The sequence below is a fragment of the Vicugna pacos genome, chromosome 4 (genome assembly GCF_048564905.1).
Source record: "Vicugna pacos chromosome 4, VicPac4, whole genome shotgun sequence".
Taxonomy (NCBI): Eukaryota; Metazoa; Chordata; class Mammalia; order Artiodactyla; family Camelidae; genus Vicugna; species Vicugna pacos.
Window position 1 is genome coordinate 43,368,706 of NC_132990.1, and position 21,304 is coordinate 43,390,009.

Sequence of the window (21,304 nt, forward strand, 5' to 3'; positions counted from 1 at the left end):
CAGGCTATTGTACTGCAAAGGAAGTCAATGCTTCATGAGATTTGGGGCCTCTCTGGAGATTTAAATTATTCATGTGATACTTGTTCTCAGTTACCGTGTAAAATTCAGAGATGATTGTATCTTGCTACCCAGGAGGGCAGGCTGATGACATCTGTGTGCGGTCAGCTTTGGGGTGCCCGGCCCTAATTCTCAGTAATTCCTATCAGATTCACTCACTTTCACTAACTCCCAATTATCTGCACCTAAGTGACTTTTTTCCCTTCATGTTTTTCCACAATCCTGACCCCCTGGCTTCACTCACTCCCATCTTTCTCAGCATCTGCAGATGACCCTGCCCACCAGCTTTCACAAAACTGGTCAGGACTGTCTGTTAAAAGCTGCCTTCTTCTCCCTCAAATTTCTGAACTTCACCAATTCTCTTTTCACTTCTGACAGTTTTAAAGCAATGGGTATCCTGCTTCTCCAGAACTCTGTTTATTTTATGTTCTCCATATTGTCAATAGTTTCCCTCTGCACCAGCAAATTTCCCCTGACCTACACACACCCTCAGGTCTCTTCTTAAATTAAAAACAAACAAACAAAAACTCTTGTCTGGATCCTGCTTCTGGCTTCCCTCTCAAGCCACATCTCTCCCCTCATCCATCCCCTCAGGCCTGGCTGGAATTCTCATCACCTTGTTTCCCAGGTGTTCCTCCTGCCCCCAGACACTAAGCCCACCTTTGGGCACAAAGCGTTGACTCCCATTGCAGCCTTTTTCTGCCCTGGGCTCTGGGTGGCCCCCGTGGCAGTTACAATCCATATGGGAGTGTGGAATTTGAGGCTCCCCACAATCTGATTGCCCTGTATCTTTCCAGCCTGACCTCTCACCATAAAACCTGCCCAGACTGCAGTCTTTGGTCCCTCAGATTACACACCCTTTCCCAGAACTGCCCTGTGCTTTCTTATCCCGTGTCTTTGCTCATCACCTCCCCCTGCTCCCACTCATCTGTCAGAACCCTCCCCATCTTCCAGGGCCCAGTGCAGATACCACCAGGCAGAGCCTTGCTGGTCTCCTCCTCCCCAGACAGAGCTCTCCTCTCTGACTTCACTCCCTTGGTATCTGGTAAATGCCTGTGTCCCTCACTGAACGGTCACTCACTCTATATTCCTCACACAGCTGGCCTAGAACTCTGGTCTTGAACCCATCTGCCTTGTACTTTTGCAACCTCAGCCGCATCACGTAGGTTTTCTGCAATCAGTCTCTCTCTCGGTAAATGGGGTTAAAAATATCCACCTTTTAGGGTGAAACTTAAATTTATTATAACTCACTTAGTGAAGCAAAATGAAACTTTCAGAACTTTCTTGTACCTAAGGCAAGCTCTGAATATACAGAAAATGTCTTGTTTGCTTTCTCTGTGCTGTCATCACTATTAGTTTCCAAATAATATACTTCTTCTGATGAAAAATACCCTATTCTCATGCCTGTGGTGTATGTCTAGGTCTTATCAAGCAGGCGTGTCACAAGTACCACTTTGGCTCTTTGCATTAGCATCCTCCTTAAATAAAATCTCATGCTTGGTGGAGACGTCCATGATAAAAACTTCGCTGTGCAAACAAAGCTGAGGAATACTTTATCAGGTTTTGATGGTCTGACACGGCACATCAGCTAAATTGTTTTTTTTTTTCAAATCAATAATCCACAAAATGCTATCAATGCCATGTAATGATCTCAGACCTAAGAACAGGGTTTACAAAATCTAAACTGAGGTAGAAAACTGAATGAAAGCCAATTTATTTCTGGACAAAGCAGGATAAATTGGAATAGAGACTGTTGAATTTCACCCAGGGTTTTCCGTGGTGGCCACAGAGCGTGTGCAAATGTCTCCCAGTTAGCCAGCCTGGCTTCTTAACCACGAGCCACGGTAACTGAGTTTAACCTATTTCACAGTCCTCTTTCACCTCACTTACCACCTCAACAAGCAATCTTGGAATTTCTGCTATAATTATTTTGCAGTTTAGCTCAGACCTCAGTATCAAGCACAGCTCATAACCAGAGGAGGAAGTAAAATTCAGAGCTGTCCCCAGTCTCCAAGCAGACATCATGGCCTACTAGTGGAGATACAAGCAAGGCCAGGAAGCCGTGGCCGGCATCTTGGCTTATCAGAACAAGGGCCGGAAGCAATCCGGGTCAGAGGTCATGAAGAAGGAGGTCAACTCAGGATGCTAGGATCAGACACTTATGGACGAGAAGCAAAGTGGACACAGACGATTTAGGTCCCAGTCCATCTAAGCAGGCCTGGTCACAGACACAAGGCGTGGGCAGTGAGCGGAGCCTGACGGCTGAAGTGGCCTGACAAAAGCCTGGGCCACAGAGCCAGGCAGCCTGGCTGCTAGATTCATCTAGAGATGCCACATACCCACTTTGCAGGCTACTGTGTGAGTATTATTTCACCTCACAAAGCCTCAGCTTCCTCATTTATGGAAGGGAGACTGCAGTAGCAGGAAGTGTGAGGAACAAAATGGGACCCCTAGAGGAGGCTCCCAGGACATCTGGCACCTAGTGGGGACTAACAGCCCGATGAGAGTAAAGCTCTCATTAAGTGGTAATTCCCTTCACTTTCCCAAGAGGCTAAAGGTGACTTTCCACTCAGCCTCTACCTGGCTGACAGGTAGGCAAGTGACCCGCCCTGTGAGAAGCTGGGAGTGCAAAGGGTGGGAAGCAAAGTCATTTCTGACACTGGCCTTTCTAGTCCAGACCCGTCATTACAGCACTAGTAATCAGACCTTACTTTTAAAGGAGAGGGGGAAAGATGTCCGAAAGTAAATTGTCATTTGTTTTTGAAACGCATTTCCATGGTTGTAGGACTTCAGGGAGGTCACCTGTGTGCCTCGGTTTCCTCACACCTGACAGCCAGACTGTATGTATCTTCCATGTCTTAGGGAAACTCAAAATAAAATCAAACCCCCAAAGCCTGTCCATTTATTTTCAAATTTAAGGCAAAATGTAAATACCCTTACAAGGACAGTGAGGATATGACATTTTGACTTTCCACATCTATTTGAGTAATTTGGTAAGCCAAATCAGACTTGCCGATGTGAGCTGATGCTGAGTCCCCTTCCCTGCAAGGTTGACCACTTGCTGAATCAAGTGCACAGAAGATCAATGATAAACCCTGCTTCCACCGGGACAGAGAGCCTGGTCTCTCCTACCAGCTGGGCATACCTTTGCTTTCTGCTGAGTAAAGAAAGAGGTGACTGTAGGGACCACACATCATCAACGTCCAGAACACAAAGGGATCCGGGTGATGGAGTGGACACAAGTTTACACATCTGCTTATGTTTTAAGAACAAGGTTCACAAAATAATTAGTGCTTAGGTCACAAAGTTAGCAAGTCTCCTGGGCTGACCCAAATTAACGTGGTATAGGCTAACATTCTGTGCTTCCTTGCTCTAGAAGGCTGAACTGCACGGATATGCTGGAAAATGATGCAAACATGCTCTGCTCTCTTGAATCAGTTGTTTACCACAGGGTTTGTGACAGGATCTCCAAGGAGCAGCTAGACTCTATACAAGCTCGTTTCAAAAAAGACAACAAAGAATGGCATATACACACACACACGCAACTGTAAGAAATGAAATGCAAACTGTAATAAAACACAGAGGCGTGAGATGGTGTCAATAGGAAATTTTCTAGTTTGCCTACAGTATTCCATTGCTCAACTAAGAAAACAAATTCTTTCTGAAAATGACTTCTTTTATCATAAAACAAGTGCTGCATATATTTGTCTTCTCTATATTCAAAAGTTAAGAATGGCTCTTATTTCAAGTACTCATTCTCTATTACCAAGGAATGAAACTCAATCAGATATTAAGGATGGTGAATCCTCATTCACTTAACTTGGAACTCTGAGTTATCAAACAAATTTGAAACGTTCATAGCAGGGCAATTAATGTGAATTTTTATGATCCTATCTATTGCCCTTATAATAACAATACTTGCACTTACCAGTGTAAGGTGACTTCTGTGACTATTACCATTGTTATTATAACCTAATTAAACTCAGAGCTGGGCTACCTTTCTCAAGGTAGTCCAAGACCTGCTGCATTCGATCCCCTGGCGCCTGAGTTTAGCTACCCGAGTGGTAATTAATGTCCCCAGGTGATTCCAGACTTGCTTACCAGTGTCTGAGAACCACTGTCTCAGACATAGGGGGCATCTTTTCAGATCCTACAGAACAAAGAGATAAAATATCAAAATTCCTTTTTTAGAGCAAGTATGGCTGTACTATTTTACAGTCCTCAGAAATGAGGTAAGTGCCCAGGGCCAGAGGGCAAGGCCTCGTTCATTCTCACCTACAGGTTGACGATGTACTCAGAGAGATTTCAAACCAAACCCCTCCAGTGTGAACGCCATTCAACAACTCTTTTGTATTTAGGAAATTTCTCTCCAAATGATCCTTGAAAGAGTCCTCACCATAGGGACTGCCACACTTGCCCAGGTGAAAAGAGCCAAGGGGGACACTCTGAAGAGCCACATCTGAGAATGAGTCAGCTGGCGATTAAACACACATCTGGCCTACAGCTTGCGGACACTTCAGAGACACTGGCTCCACATCACCACTCACTTTTTAAATGAAATGAGCAATGCAAGTGATCATACCTGATTCATAATTAATATTCCCCCAAACATCATAGGATAATAGCCTCAGTTTAATGGTCTGAAAATGTCATAGCCCCTAAAATGAATCTAGAAAAAAGTCTATGGCCAACATTTACGAAAAGAACTACAACATCAGTATTAAAAAAAAAAAAGTTACACTAGAGTATCACTTTTGCCTATTAGATTAGCAAGACTTATATTAATAAAACTGAGAGTTGGCAAGAATGTGGTAAAAACAGACATACTCAGACCCTACACTGAAATGTGGTATGATCTTTCAGGATAGTAGTTTAACAGTCTTTATCAAAAGTCTGAAAAATATGTATACATTTTGACCCGACAATTCCATTTCTAGAAATTTATCCTACAAGAATGTTCAATACAGCACAAGTGAGAAAGCAAGTCAGAAGCAAAGTATTTGCAGTACATGGCCAATAAAAACAATCCGTATTTATATTACAGGTCCACACTCCCTTATCTACGATCTGAACTCAGAAAAGTTCCAAGAACTGAAAGATGTTTCTTTGTGATGCATTTATGGGAAAACGTCATCCACTACAAAAATATTTACAGCCTTTATTCCATTAACGGTAAATATTAATACAGGAGGAGGGTATAGCTCTGTGGTAGAGCACATGGTTAGCATGCACAAAGTCCTGGGTTCAATCCTCATTACCTCTATTAAAAAAAGTTAATTAATTAATTAAAACTAATTACCTCCCCTCCGCCACAAAAAAAGTTGAAACTTAAAAAAAATGTAAATATTAACATATTTTGCTGCTGAAGAGTTAATGTATTTGATTACAGGGGACTACCTCATACCTTGATGAGAGTCTTATAAAATATATAGTATATTTCTCATATTATCTTTCTAAACTCTAACAAAACAAAACAAAACCTCTGAATTCAGAAACAATCTGGCCATGAAGTTCTGGATAAGGTACAATGACCCAACATTTATATGCACATACGTAAATCTTAGTCTGTCTATCTATCAGTGTTCACAATGACTTCTCACACAGTCAAATGACAAGTGATTTTTACTTTCTCCCTTTGCTTTTATATGTTGTCTGAATTTTCCTTTTTATAATAAGCATGTTTATCTTTATTTAAAAAAATTAATGTATTTCCACTTGGGAAAGGGGCGGGGAGGAAAAACAATCTGGTCCTTATGAAACCACCCAACCAAATCTCTTAATTTCACATATTAGAGTTATGTTCACATACTATAACTATGTGTTTTATAACTCAGAGTCATGCGATTTTTCTGCTGAATAAGGTTTCCAATCATCTTCTTGATTTGTGACCAAGCTCGCCCCAGAGCTGTGTCTTTACATGGTTCACACGGATCAAGATCAAGACCCGCTGGCAGCCCAGGGGTGCAGCAGTGAGACACCTTCCCTGGCTCCCACAAAAGATCTCTCCGCGGGCAACTGTCAGAAAACAAACAGACGCCCAGGAGTACCAGATAGACCACCACCCGCACCACTCAGAACGACAGGACGGACGGTGAAGAAAGGGAAATTACAAAAGAAAGAAAAATATGTATCTTTTTATGTAGAAATCTTTGCTGTGACTGAAAATTAGAGAATTAAATAATTTTCTGTAACATCTTATCTCTCTCTAATGAGACTGCAAGTCCCCATAAGTAAAGTACATGTCTCATACTTCCTTTGGCTCAAAGAGAAATTAAAAATGCTTAGTTTTTAAAATTATTAACTTGATGTTAAACAAATAACCATGCTATTAATCAAAAATATAAAAAAGAAATTTGGAAGAGTTATAGTCCAGAAGCAGAAGTCAAATGGACAGTAGTAGGAAACAGGAGTTTAAGAGGCCCACAATAACAGCAGCACCGCACAATCGGCTCTGTTTGATTAAAGGTTGGTTCGCTCATCCTACGCTACTCACTGCCCGTGACTGCGGGCCAGGCACCACGCTCGGTCCAGCAGACACAACAGTGAGCAGGGCAGGCCTGCCTCCAGCACGGACTCGGGTGGTGGGAAGGCAGGCGCAGGGGCTGCCGAGGGCCCACCAGCTCTTTCTCACAGGGAAATTACGTACGTGCATCCTGGTGCCAAAAGTGTCTGTGGGGTCAAGCTCAGCACTGCCTTTTGGGAATTATTAAGCCCAACTCTGGTTTTAAAATCCAGCCCCACACATTTAGAAACTGAGTGACTTGGGACACACGTTTTAAACATTTTTATCTGCGGAATTAGAAGACTACCTACACCTCACACTTCTGAGCATACGAAATGCCTGACTCTGCGTCGGGCCCAGGCTTGGTGGGTTGGTTGCGTGGTTGGTTTTGCTGGCAAAGGTTATTTATCTCCCATTCCCTTCCTTCCCCCACATCTTCCATTTTCCCCACTTGACTGGCTGCCCCCTTTCACTTGCAAACACCCTGGAGTCAAGATAATAAGACACCTTGAGTAGCAGGAAAGAGTCAGAGCCCAGCAGTAACAGGGAGCCAGGAACGCCTGCAGTCCCCACCGTTCCTTGTTCTAGATTAGCCGTCATAGGTCTTACCAGAGGCCAGGCCCCACCTCCTGGGAACCACTGTTGTCCCTGACACTGGGAACCCATGTCTCATTCTTGACAGCCTCTTCAACATCTTCAAACAATCAGCAGTTTCTCCTCACACATTCTGCACTTTATCCAAAGGCACATACATTTCTCTCGATGCACAACTTCCTGGGAAGAATTCGACAACAACCATTTAGTGGACACCTACTATACTGATAGCAGTTTCGCATCTATGTTCTCTCATTAACGCCCACATCGACTGCACGAAGTGGGTACCATTACCATTCTCACTTTTCAGATAAGGCAGACAAGTGTGAGTTGGTGACTTGCTGACTGTCCTTTGGCTGAAATCCTACTGAAGTGTCAGCTCTCGGACCTTCGATCAGAGGTTGCCCCACTAATGCCGTCACCCTGCCTCAGTGGGAGAGTCAGGTATTTCAGAGATGGCTCTACTTCCAGCAACTCCAACATCACCTGGGAGCTTGTTTGGAAAGAAGAATCTTGGGCCTTCCCCAGATACACTGAAATACAATCCACATTTTAACAAGATGCCCACGTGGTGTGCACACACATTAAAGTTTCAGAAGCACTGTTCTAGAACATAAAATCACCCTTCCCAATATCATATTCAGTTAGGGTGACCCAAGGCTGCCATCAGACTACATGGCACTTTTTACATAAATTACAAAAAGGATTCTCATCTGCACATGTTTGACAAAATGATAGGGTCACTGTACAACGAAAAAGGCAGCTCTTCCTTGAGGGCCACCCTTCTCCCCCATGGCTGGGCACACACCGCACAACATCTACACAGACCATCAGAAAAATATCTGGTATTGACCTTTTAATGCCAGTATCAAATTCTGTAAAGGAAGGAAGGGTCTTCACACTGACATTGCACTTGGCCCTGCTAACGCCAAAATCCTTAAAACTCTGACAAGCCTTGCTGACACTAAATTTTCCATTACAATAAGGAATACAGGACCAAGGTCAATTGAAGGGTAACTAAATCCAGAAGTATTTTAACATCCAACTTTAGTGAGGGTCTGGCTGCAGTGTCATATAACCAAACAGCTACACACTCCTATCCCTTTGCCACGGGCACAAGCTGAAAGCAAAGACCAGGCCAATGCCTTCAAGAATGTACAAAGGGGTGGGGTCCAGCTCCATGGCATAGTGCCCGCTTAGCATGTGCGAGGTCCTGGGTTCAATCCCCAGTACCAGTACCTACACTCAAAAAAAAAGAAAAAAAAAAAGAATGCATGAAGAAAACAATGACCTGAATAGCCAAACTCCTACCATAGAGTCACGGACTTTACAGACTGTTCACCATCTCCCAGATGCCAAAGTCTACTACAGCAGGACAGCTTTCTTTTTAGCTCAAAACTGTTATACTCTTTTTACACACAGGATATGCGTACACTGAAAGAAGCAGATAATCTAACAAGCAATCTATACCTTTACCCATCTCAGCAGTGATACCAAGCTTTTTGCTATTTGCCAGTAACGCCAGTCCTTTCTAAGTCATTTTTCATTTCAAACAAATAACAAAAGACGGTAAGAAAATTGCATAGTCATCTTACAAAGTAGTGGTGGCAACAGCTGAAAGGTATCTTCTTAGCAAACTCACTTCAAGAAATACAAAAATCAGGGAAATAAATGTGTTCAAACTATAGGTTCACAACGAATCAGCCAAGATTAGCGACCCTAGCTTTAAGTGGGGCAGTTTTTTATCTTGAAAGAAAAGTGTCATATAATATATAACAGGACACAAAAATGTCATTATTTTTTAAAGTACATTTCCGTGCCGATATTCATGTTTGGATACATGCATATATACTCATGAAAATCAGAGTATATTAACAATATGCTGTTTAAAAGCACAATTAAATAGCAAGTGTAAGTGATTGAGGGTAAACAATATAGTGGAGAACAAAAAACAAGAAACAAGAATGTTTTAGGCGTTGATATCCATGACCAAGCTAAGCAAAACTGCCACTTTGCTAAATTGCAGGCAAGGCCCACCTAAATGTCTACCACAGCAAAGTAAGGTGGAACGGAAATCGTTTGTTCAGCGTTGCGAGGAGGAGAAGGGAACATGCTAGCCATTTCTCATACTCTCACTAGATCCCTTCAGATCCATTAGGCATTCACTTCCCTTGGTTCGAACAAACAGACTCTGCCTCTCTAATTGAAAATAGATGCATTGTCTTAAAATTAAAGGGAAAATCATGCATTACTTGGTTTAAAAGAGCAAGGAAAGTATTTATGTGATGCTTTGCCAGGAGCTAACTAAGAACAGCCAAACGACCAGATTCACAACTTCCTACTAAAATGTGTTAAACTAGGCCACATGTGTCTTACATGGTGGTTTTCAGGCCCTGGACATCCAAGGTCTGAGCAGCTGAAAGGGACTGAGAGGGAGATCGCTTAAGCAGAGTTCTCGTGTGTGCTTGGACAAATCAGTAATGCTCCTTACAGTACTTGCTGTTAGCTTTTTAAAAACCTTTCAGATTGCTTTATGTTGATTTTCATAAAAGAAGTATTCAGTAAATATTTGTTGAGCAACAAAATGAAAGAATATCATCTCCATTTAACAACAAACAACATTTTCAATGACGATGATTTAATTCTCCCCACACATTGTGAAGCAGGCATTATAATCACCACTATCTTACAGATAAGGAAACTGGAATTCAGAGAGATTAACTTGCTCAATATCAGACAGCGATTCTGTTGTACAGCCAGGCTTCAAATCAAATGTCCGACTCCCATAAGTGTGTTCTTACACAGCATATACCACACTGTACATAAAAGCCCATCATATGGTACACAAATGTTCATTCGTTTATTCATTCAACAAACAACAAACAGGGTAAAACCGTGTGCCACATATTGTGCTAGGTTTAAATGATTAAAGCCCTATTTCTGTCCATAATTACGAATTTTCTTCCTTTCGCCCAATTTTAAAACATCATGGATTAGCTGGAGACAGACACACAAGATGAGTGACTTCCAGATGAGATGGACTGCAAAGCAGACCTGGCACTGATAAGCTTTAAACACGTACAGTACGTACGTATCATCACTTTAATCCCCATGTATACAGTGTCCAAAGGTCATTCCTAACACAAGAGACAACAATCATACATGAGTGTGTGCACATGTAAGTATGTAGCTGCATATGTCTACAGCTTCGCCTGCCTGTGCTTAATACCCCGCTTCACCAAAACGAGTTGCTTCTCAACACCTTCATTAAGACACAATGAATACAAGGCATTGGGAGGTACTAACTATTATGTACAAAATAAGCACGAGGATATACTGTACAACCCTGGGAATATAGCCAATACTTTATAATAACTATAAGTAGAGTATAATCTTTAAAAAAGACAAAGATGAATAAAAATTTTACATAATGGGATTAAAATACTGTAGTTAACAAAAGTGCAAAACCAGCTCACATCACCTGCAGCTCTCACACTGAGCCACACTAGATGGCCTACTTCCACAACAGCTGGAGACTTCAAAACAAGACCCAGGGAAGCCTGTTCAGTCCTTCTACTATGCTATGGATAGTGAAGATATGAAATCAGAAGGGGTTCTGGTGCCAAATCAGCCAAATTTAGGTGGTTCAGAGCAATGCTGGCCCCAAAAAAGGTAAGTGGAAGGGAAATGAGGAGAACCCCAAGGCACTCACAGTTTAGCTCCTACTCTGGTTAAAGGAAATGTGAACGTAAGAAAGAACATGACCCCAGTAAATAACGACAAAGCCGCACAGCACCTCCATGACCCTTTGTAAATGAAGCAATTAATGAGAAAAACGCCACGTTACTAATCTAGGAAAAACAGCAGGCACCTATCAAGCCATGCAGCCAACACAAGCTGAACAAGAAAACCACCTGAGGCTCCAAGGAAGGGAAGGCGTTTTGTGTTGCAGAGAATAGTGATATTTGAATTCACCCCAGGAAATCTACCCGTTAGTTTAAAAAAATGTTCTTCCTTAAAGGTAGTTTTAACTACAAGCAAATAAATTCAGCTCCTGTACAGTCTTGAAGAAGAAAATCAAAGCTGAATGACTTATATTAGCCCAAAATTAAAATTCATTTCAAAGCTCAGAGGTTGAAAGAATACGGCAAAGACACAAAAATACACAAAATAGTCTAATCAATCAGAACAGACACACACACACACATTCACTTGATTGGTGACAAATATGACAGACATTGCATTGCACTGGGTAAAGGATGGTCTTTCCAAGAAATGAGTTAACTATATAACCATAAGAAAAAAAAACCCGACAGCCCCACCTCACACCATACTCTACAAGTCATCTGAAATAGATTTTAGATCTCAATGTAAAAAGCAAAAACAACAAAAGAATGTAGAAGAAAAACCTGCAGAGTATCTAAACAATCTTGAAGTAGGCCAAGATTACTTTAAAAGGATACAAAAGCACAAATCAGAAGGGTGAAAAAATGATAAACTGAACTATGTTACAATTAAGAACTTCTTTTCACTTAAAGAACTATGAAAAGCAAGCCACAAAGCAGAGATGATATTTGTAATGTATTTACTCAACAGAGATTCATATCCTTAATATATGGAGAACTCTTAGAAAACGGTAAGAAATCAGACAATCCAGTGGGAAGTAAGGTAAGAAGTATTTTTAAACAGATAACCAAATTGCTAACAAATATATGAAAAGGTGCTCAACATGCCTACCTATCAAAGAAATACAACAATGTGACATGATATCTGGCCCCCAGAAAAGCTAAAATAAAAAGACTAATAAAACCAAGTGTTGTAAAAGATAGAAGCAACTAGAACACTCACAGACTGCTGGTGGAAGTGAAACTGGTACAACCACCCTGGAAAACTCTTTGGTACCATCTATGTACTGAAACTAGCCAGATGTATACCTTCCAACTTAGCGATTCCAAATTCTAGGTACGTACCCCAAAGAAATACATGCTTATGTTCACCGAAAGACAAGTACAGGAATGTTTATATTGGCACTATATGTAATAGCCAGAAACACCCAAACTTCTGTTAACAATAGGATATATAACAAACCATAGCATATTCATAAAATGGAATATTATACAATGTGCTGTCCAATACAGTAGCCATTAGACATGTGTAAATATAAACATCAATTTAAAAGATAAACTGAAGTAAAAATTCAGTTCCTCAGTCACACTGGCCACATTTCACAGGCTCATCTGAGCAAAGTAAACAAGACACAAAGGAGTATACACTGTATGCCTCCATTCACACAGAGTTCTAAAATTAACAAAACTAATCTATGTTATTAGAAGGCAGGATGTATGAAAATGAATATATGTATGTATATATATGACTGATACACCAGAAATTGATACAACATTGTAAACTGACTATACTTCAATTAAAAAAAATTGATAAATACAAAAGGAGAGGGAAAGAAGGCAGGAGAGCGGTCCCCCTTTGGAGGCTGGGAGTATTTTGAAGGAAGCATGAGAAGACTTCTGAATTTCTGTTCATATTAATCTAGATCAACAGATCTGTATACAAATGTGTTCACAATGGAAAAATACATGGACAATACTAATGATGTGTGCACTTTTCTGCATATAAAAAATTACCAAAAAAAGCCTTCTATTGTTGAAGTCTTTCCTTGCTTCAGCATTCTCCTCTGATGAACATGAACCCAAGCTAATTCATCCCGGATAAATGATATGGCATGCCTTGGGATCATGGATTAATTTTAGCTAAGAAAAAGGGATTATGAAATCTCATATTCATCTTCTATTTTTATATGGCTGCCATTGGTATAAAATGAATAAAGAATTACAGTGGAACAAGGATAAAGTGAGGAGAAAATATGGCTAGGGCATATTTGCAAGATATTAAAAGAGAAAAGAAAGTATACAAAGGGATTTTGAAAGCTGATATTGAAAGCAACCAGATAATCAGTGGTGATCAACTCCCAACAAGAGTCCCAGAGAGAAGGGAAAAAGTGGTGGATTTGTAGAAATAGGAGTAAAAAGTTTCCCTATGAAAAAGCACAGGCTGGCTCTGGTGGCCAGTAGCCAAGAATCCAATTAAAATAACTATCACTACCAATAGCCACAAAATCTGCATCTGATTTGGAACTCTGAACACTGTTAAAAAAAAATCCAAAACTTAACACAGATATAAATATTGTAATCACTTGCGGGATTTAGATGCAGAGAAAGAAAAATCTCTGTGCTACAGACCATTGTCAAAATCAATCTGTTTTGAATTGTCTTTTTTTTTTTTTAATTCTCCTAAGTGCTCTGGAATGGACGATGTTCAAAAAGGGCGGGAGCTTTAAATCACAATAAACTAACTTTAACAATAGGTTTATCTCTTTGTTAGAGTTTTGAAATCAGAGAACCAGCAAGAGAGAAAATAGTGCTGGAAACCATCTGAGAGGCTGTCTAGTCCATCCCTGGTCTTATTTCAGCAAAATTGCCTTAAAGAATTTCACATGTTAAAAATACATTCTATTTTTGAACACATCCAGATAAGGAGATTTCTCTACATCCCTTGGTATCCCATTTCAATGACTGTCACTCTGAGGAAAGTTTTCCTTAGATACCTCCTAAACCGGGTCATGCTGTTTATTTTGTTTTATTCTTAATAAAGATGGAAGATTACTAGTATTCGGCCTCTCCATGGTGACAATTCATCTTAGAGTAACTTCTGAACTTCTTTTAAATAACTTGCAAGACATTTTCACATACATTTTTACCTGTTTAGCTCTTGAAACAATCCTATTACTATTTGTCCCATTCAACAGATGAGGACACTAAGAGAGTAAAGAAATTGAGGCATAGGGAGGAAATATGACAATCCCAAGGTTACTCAGCTATTCAGAGCTTGGGCTCAAACTCAGCCACTGACTTCATTTATAACTGTTACTATGTCACTAATCCCTCGACTTCCCCCCACCCCACTATCCTGAACAAACCCAGAAAAACAAACTGTATTTTGGGATACGCTTAGCATATGCTGAGAAAAAGTGGAGGGCTTCCGTCTATGGAGAATCCACGTGTCGTTTTATCTTCTAGATTGATAGTATGATTTTGCAGCGGATAATTGTGATTTGTGCCAGTTATCTATCATTCCTCTTCCTCTACTAACTGTACCCAGATTTCCCTCAGGGATTGTCAATCAAATTGCCCAGCCTTGTCCCAAGAGCTAGCACAGAAGCCGGGCTAGACCAATCAGGCCAGTTTTCCCAGCAATTAGAATCCTGCGTCAGGTGACAGAAGACTGAAGGCGGTCAGAGTTCATCCTGCTTGCAGAATGAATTCCACAGACCTGTCCTGGTTTCCAAGAGCCAGTCCTCGGCTTCTCCTCCATTCTCCCAGTGGCCTCAAATTCCTGTAAGTTCTTTTTCTATGTAAGTTAGCTACTAGTGTTGGTTTCTGTTGCTTGCAAGCAGAGAACCTTGACTGAAACAACTCTTCAGAGACACAAAAATATACTGATTAAGGTCTATCTTTATTATATGCTTATTACACAGGTGACAAATATTAAAATGAAATCAGTCTCTCAGAAAATTCCCTCAGGGGTTGGAGGGGAGGGTATAGCTCGGTGGTAGAGTGCATGCCTAGCACACACGAGGTCCTGGGTTCAATTCCCAGTACTTCCACTAAAAAAATAAATAAACCAAGTTACCTCTCCCTATCAAAAAAAAATTTTTTAAGTTAAAAAAAAATTCCCTCATGTTGAAAAAAGTAGTATAGTCATTTCCTGCTGAATTTTCAAAAGCAGAAATAAGCTGGCAAGTTCTCCAGAATCTTGGCTACAGTTTTTCTTTTGAAAAAATGGCTTCTGGGAGCTTAGATTTCTCAGGGAGTGCAGAAAATTCAGAAAGCCATAAATGTGTTTAACAAGGTACTTGCTCTGTGACCAGTCCTTTCTTAGAAGGGGACAAGAAGGCGGACAAGAAGTAATACAGCAACAAATCCTCTCGATCTCTCCACCCACCAGAGAAAGTGCAACGCAGGTGCCAGACCTGGAAACCCTGGCTAGTTGGTCAAAGGCAGCTGTGACCTACGTGCTAAAAGGGCCGTGGTCAGCAGGACTTTCCAGTCCAACAGTAGAACCAGAACAGAAGGTGACAATGTCTACCCAACATTAACATGTGGCTGAGTTGTACTCAGGAACCATCTTGAGTTCACCACATGAAGAAGCGCTCACCAGATTCTTTCTCCTCCCGTGACTGCCATACTGTGAAACTGCCAGCAGAACACCCGATTCCACAGCTCCCAGACACCACAGGCCAACAGCAAAGGGCTGCCAGGACGCACTGTCTGGAGTGATCCACTCAGCGAACAAAAGCTACTATGATGCTCCCGGCATGTTGTGGAGAAGATAACAAATTATAAAACAAGAAGCCATGGTAACACACTTTATTGAGCTGACTGCAATGCCAAAACAAAGAATAATCAGAAGAATACGCCTGTATAAGATAGGAAAGCATAAAATAACAGTGATGAAAATTCTCCCTTTTGGAAAGTAAGACATGGTAGAGTAATCTCATTCTCATCGCTGAACGCCTCGCACCTAGTGGAGCCTTAAATGGATCTTTTGATTTGACTAAGGGACAAATATTTATCTCTTTTAACTTTAGCTACCAGCAGTCGTGTTTAGGGAAAAGGCAAAGTAATATTTAGAAATAAACAAACCCAAGCTCACAGTATACAGAGGAAGTCCTCAGACACGTTCTCTGAGTCCAAGCAGCTCACCTATAAATATTGCTTGTTTGGCCAAGAAAGTCCAAGAACAGGATAGTGGATACACGCCCAGGGAAGAATAAATCTGTTTTTCAGTACAAACTTGCAATTTATTACAAGCTCCCCTGGAACTGAAGAGCCTTGGAATACTGAGTAAGGGCTATGAAGAGACATGCAATGCCATGTCACTATCTGGGGCACAGGCTGTGGCCTAGACCCTCCTGACCACTGTGCCAGTCCCCCAGCCAGCCGGCGGGACTCTCAATTCGATGCAGCAACACTTACACAGGAGCAAGAGAAATTCTAATATTCTGGCACGGCTGTCTCCCAGGCCAATTTCACAGTGAACAAAACTGGGAACAATTTCTCAGTTAACAAGAGGCCGTATCGTTTGTGAGATACATTTTGCTTTATATGAACTCAAAAGCAAGAACAAAAGCTGGAGAAATTGGAAAATGTTTGTTTTTATTTATGCTACTACCACAGATAACAGTCAATGTGGCACTAGGTGCAAAGCAGCTTTTAAATAAATTAAATGGTTATTTATTTTGTATCTTTAGGGTCACAAAAATCACACAAATCACAACACACTGCTTCCAAGTAATTGCTAATAAAATGCACACCAAGTCCTTGAAACTATTTATAAAATATAATCAGAAACTTCTGCAGAAAATTCTAACCAAAACATAAAATATTATTATTAAATAGGTATCATAAATACAAGAAAATAAAACACAAACTTCTTAGTCTGGATTCAAAACCTTTCAGAAGGATATTCCTAACCATTTAGGGAGGTTCTTATTCTCCAGGCCTCCTTCATAAGAATTCTGTTCGAGTTAAACTGGCCAATTTACACACTGCACCTACATTTCTTCTGAACATTTCCTGTAGCCGTTCTACCTCCCCAAAGGGCCCCTCCTTCAGCTATGCCCTCCCCTCTTTCTGGACTGCAAATTTCTGCCTAGCCCTGGTTAACCTTCTTTGCATCCCTCACAGCCCACCGTATTTATTCCCTTATGCATATGGAATGATTGCAAAAGCTAGCTATTGACTTGAATAAGCACTTCAACAATCTGGGGGCAGGAGAGGAGGCTTTCAGTTGTGTGAGCTTACAAATAATTTACCTACTCATAAAAACAAGTATTCTTTGAACACCTACTATGTACCAGTTACGAGGTCAGGGACAATGAAGAAGACCAAGATCAACTGACACAGATTTCCTTTCAAAGAGCCTAGAAGCTGGTCAGGGAAACAAGACCAGTACCCAGATCATCACCATCACTACCAGCTAGGCAATCATAAACACTCCACGATGGGTTCTGCTGGGATCACTCACACCACGGGGGCAGCAGAGGAGAACCGCAGGAGGCAGCGGCAGCTGGGCGGAACAGGCAGGAGACGGAAGACATGACTTCCTCAATGAGCGTTAACAAAGGCAAGGAGTGGGCAGAGCTCGGGAAGCTGGTGGAGGAAGCAAGGGGTGGCGGGTGATGCTTTAAAATTTGTAAATGTTGTTGAGAAAATGGAGCAAATGTGAACTTATTCATATTATGAATTAAAGGGGATTGAACATAGTGAGGAATTCAGAGGTCAGCACACTCTATCATCACTATTTTAGGCAGTATGTTAAGTAATCAAGAGACGTGGGAAGATTTCACAGGATAATTATGATCTCTGAGAAAAATCCATATTATTATAACATTTTATGATGATTTTTTTAACTGAATGGTATTCAACACAGTCAAGTCTACTTAACTAGAATTGATACAAAGAACTCAAATAATACACATTAAGTATTCTTTAACATGTTCTATGAATAAGGCATAAATTCCAAATCATCTTCTACATCTATACGGCTATACAATAAATGATCTTATGAAAATTTAACCTCAAGGCAAGATCCTGAAGGATTGTTCTGCAGCGTGAAGAAAGATGACTTTTTGGTATAATAAAAGAGATAGTATTATAGTGTAATGTGTAAACTGGCAATATGTATGCATATATATATATAAAATACACACACAGACATACACACCAGTTACATCATACAGATGGGAACAGCCAGAATTCATCAGATCGTCATATTATCCACCAACTGTAAGTAGGAAAGTCACTGGCACTTAAAAAACACATAACCCTTTAACAGAATTGTCTAACAACTGCAACAAAACAAGCATGCCACCTATTTCAGAAACTCCTTACACTTAGATTTCTTAGGGGGGAAAACCCTGATCCTTTACAATCCAGACTGCTTGGATATCCAGGCAGCCTCATCTGGTTCAGGTACCACATACCCAGATCTTTTCACTTTTGAAAGCAGAAGCAGGGAGGACTGTTTCTGGAGGGTCTCTGTTATTTCTGGAGACTCTCCTGTTGCCATTGGAAAACTAAGTGTGAGGGTATCAGTTAGATAAGAAACAGCCAGTCAATTTCAAGGAACCACCCCCCAAAAAAGAAATGCCTGATTTTAACATGATCCATCTATTTAGAACCTTCTAAATGGGAAGAGAAGTGGAGGTACAGAAAACTGCTTTATTTTACCTATGATTCATTTTTGTGAGCTACATTTCAGTTTATGAGTCACACTGGGCATGCCAACTTCTTGCCATTACCCATTGATCCTGGAATATGAAAAATATCCTCAGGGCAGCTTATCAAGAGTACAGAGAGAATGAAAGTTCTGACTGAGGGCCCTAAAATAATTGTGGGTGCAAATGTAGTGTGTTGTCAACAATTGTGAGGTTTCACCAGCTTACTCTAAGGTCAGCACCTACAAGTTATAAGGAACAAAGATTGTATCCATCAGTGGACATACTGATTGATTATCGGGAAGGGAAGAAAGCAGACCAGGAAGACATTTCTACAAATTCCAAATACATTCCGCTTCCCTCAGAAACTCATGTAACTCAAACCTGGAGACACCCCTAAATACACCAACCTTGCTGGGCATCACACAGCTAGAATATTTGGACGGAGAGCAATTACAGCACATGTTTTTGTCTGAATGAAAAACCTGGTTTTGTATTTCAACCAAGATGTAATGCTAAATATGGGGAAATTCTGCTTGTTTTCTAAAAAGCTAAAGAATTTAGATTTTTTTTTTCTCCTAACCCTTTCTCAAGTGATTTTGTAAGTTCCCATTACTTTAACACAATTGCAGGGAAACGTGTTTGAAAGGTTACTGGAACTGACAGATGGGCCTATTTTGAACTAAAAGCAAGCCTGTGGTACTACTGAAAGCAAGTCACGAAATACAAAATTAAGCTGGACAGAATGATCTTCAGCTGTTTTTGTTCTTTTTTCAAGGAAGCACCAAGAGTGGGAGGTGGAAGCAAGGCGACTCCTTCTAATCTGAATTCCCTCACTTTGGTCAATTTGTCTTGAACTGACACACTGTCTTAATGTAATGTGCACCCCTAACGTTGTAAACTAACATGTACCTATTGCTAAATATCCAAATATGTCTTTCACTGATAGCACTAAGAACACAACTCCAGTTTTTTACAGATGTGACTTTAAAGACTTAAGGGGGAAAAAAATTATAAGCCACTTATTGAGCCACTCCAAGTCCCACTTAGGATGAGATGAAAAAGTCCACTTAAAAAAGCCACTACGCATCCCAGACATTGGAGAGGCCGCTGGCACTGGGACGGCTCTGCCAGCTGTTCCCAGGAGGGGCCATCCTACCTTATTGTGCTCGTACTTGTAGGGGATCTTGAGCGTGTCCATGGCTCTGATCATAGCCTGCATGGCCGTGAAGATGTTCTGATACACCAGCTTGGTGAAGCCCCTTTTGTCTTCATCAGAGTAGCCCGACCCGTGGATGATTCTCATCTGCTTGATAAACGTGCTCTTGCCACTCTCGCCTGTCCCTGGAAGAGAAACCACAGCAGCTCATCAGACCATGAGACCTTCTCACTGTCTCCCAGACAACTGAACTGGGATGGGAACGGGGCCTGCATGTCACACCCTCAAGGGCCTGACAGGAGCCTCACAGGAGAGCCCCGCCACAGGAGGGGGATACCACCATGCTGAACACTCAGCTAAATGACAGCAGTAAGGGTCCACTTCAGAGGCAGATAAGCTTTAAGAAAACAAAACAAACAAAAACAAAAAAACCTGTCACCTCTTTGGAAGCCACTCAGCATGGAATTTTGATAGTGATTTCTAACCATGTATCTTACAAGAAACACGATGAAAACAGCATCTTTTGAACAGAATAAACACTTGATAAAGGTCTCTTCTCTGGGGAATATCTGAAAGGCTTCCAAAGGCTGGGATGTTTAGCCAGGATTTGGATCTGGAAATGACAATGCACTTTCATCAATGCTGCTCAGAGCGCAGTAAGACCGAAAAAATGCCTGAAGATTTCTAGACATTTTCTTATTTTAAAATAGGGTGGTCCCTACTCTGTGCTGCATTCTGTGGCACAGTTTTAGGGGCCCTGGGTCAAAGTAATTTCCAAAAGGTGATCTAGAGGAAAAGAAATTAAAATAAAAATAAATTTAAAAAATAAAATGGGGCATATGAAGAGCACAGCATCCAGGTAAGATAAAAATTGGGATTTTTCTGGACAGCAAGTATCAACTGTATGCATTTCCAGGGGGTTTGGTCGGCTGTGTTATTCCCAGGAATCACTTAATTCAGAAAAGATAGAGCGAAAGAGTGAGTCTCCCATCTCCTGCCCATTCTTAACCACAACATGACAGAGAAATTTACTATTTCTGGATTTTTTTTCTTCTGTGCTTTAATTTTACCCTCCTTCAATATTCCTTTTTGGTTACCACAAGCCTGCAGAGAATCCGTAACAAAGCTACAAATGCCCGTGGGAAGAAGGAAAGATGGAGAGATGAGGTCATTTCACTGAATGACAACAGATTTCTTCTCCAGTGAATCTACAACTATGAATCTAAAAACTTCATTTGTCTAAGGGTAAGTAAAGGTTTGGGAGGTATGGAATTTCACTTCTCAATACCACCCACTTTCAGACTTCCTTGAAATTCCAAAAATTTCCAAATTTCTTCACCTTAACAATATGGGGGGAAAAAATGAAAAGTTTTTGTTTATTAAATATGGAGGAATATAATAATAGTAATAATAGTACACAGGATGATTACAGCATCTTTGCTGTCGCTTCCTATCACCAAGGCATTAAAAAAAAAAAAAAAGCCAGAAAAGGAGAACTAAAAACTAAGAATACAACATCTGCCCTAATTTTGTTTGGTTTTTCTGGTGGTTGGATTTCATTACTATCTTTATAAACAATCATGAAAAATTCAAATAAGTATTACAGTTTTCATAGAAGAACTCTTAAATGACTACAGATGTCTTGGTAAACACAGAAACCTCACATAGTCACTATGAAAGATGACTTCTAGCCTTGCAG

General features: G+C 40.8%; 1 protein-coding gene across 1 annotated transcript in view; it reads right to left on the bottom strand.

Annotated features, from left to right (window-relative positions):
• Positions 1–21,304, bottom strand: part of LOC102536841 (guanine nucleotide-binding protein G(q) subunit alpha) — a 268,471-nt gene that overhangs the window by 153,292 nt on the left and 93,875 nt on the right. Inside the window, exon 2 of the mRNA XM_072959642.1 lies at positions 19,606–19,790. Within this exon, the coding sequence (XP_072815743.1) occupies positions 19,606–19,790 (185 nt within the window). The remainder of the gene's footprint in view (positions 1–19,605; positions 19,791–21,304) is intronic.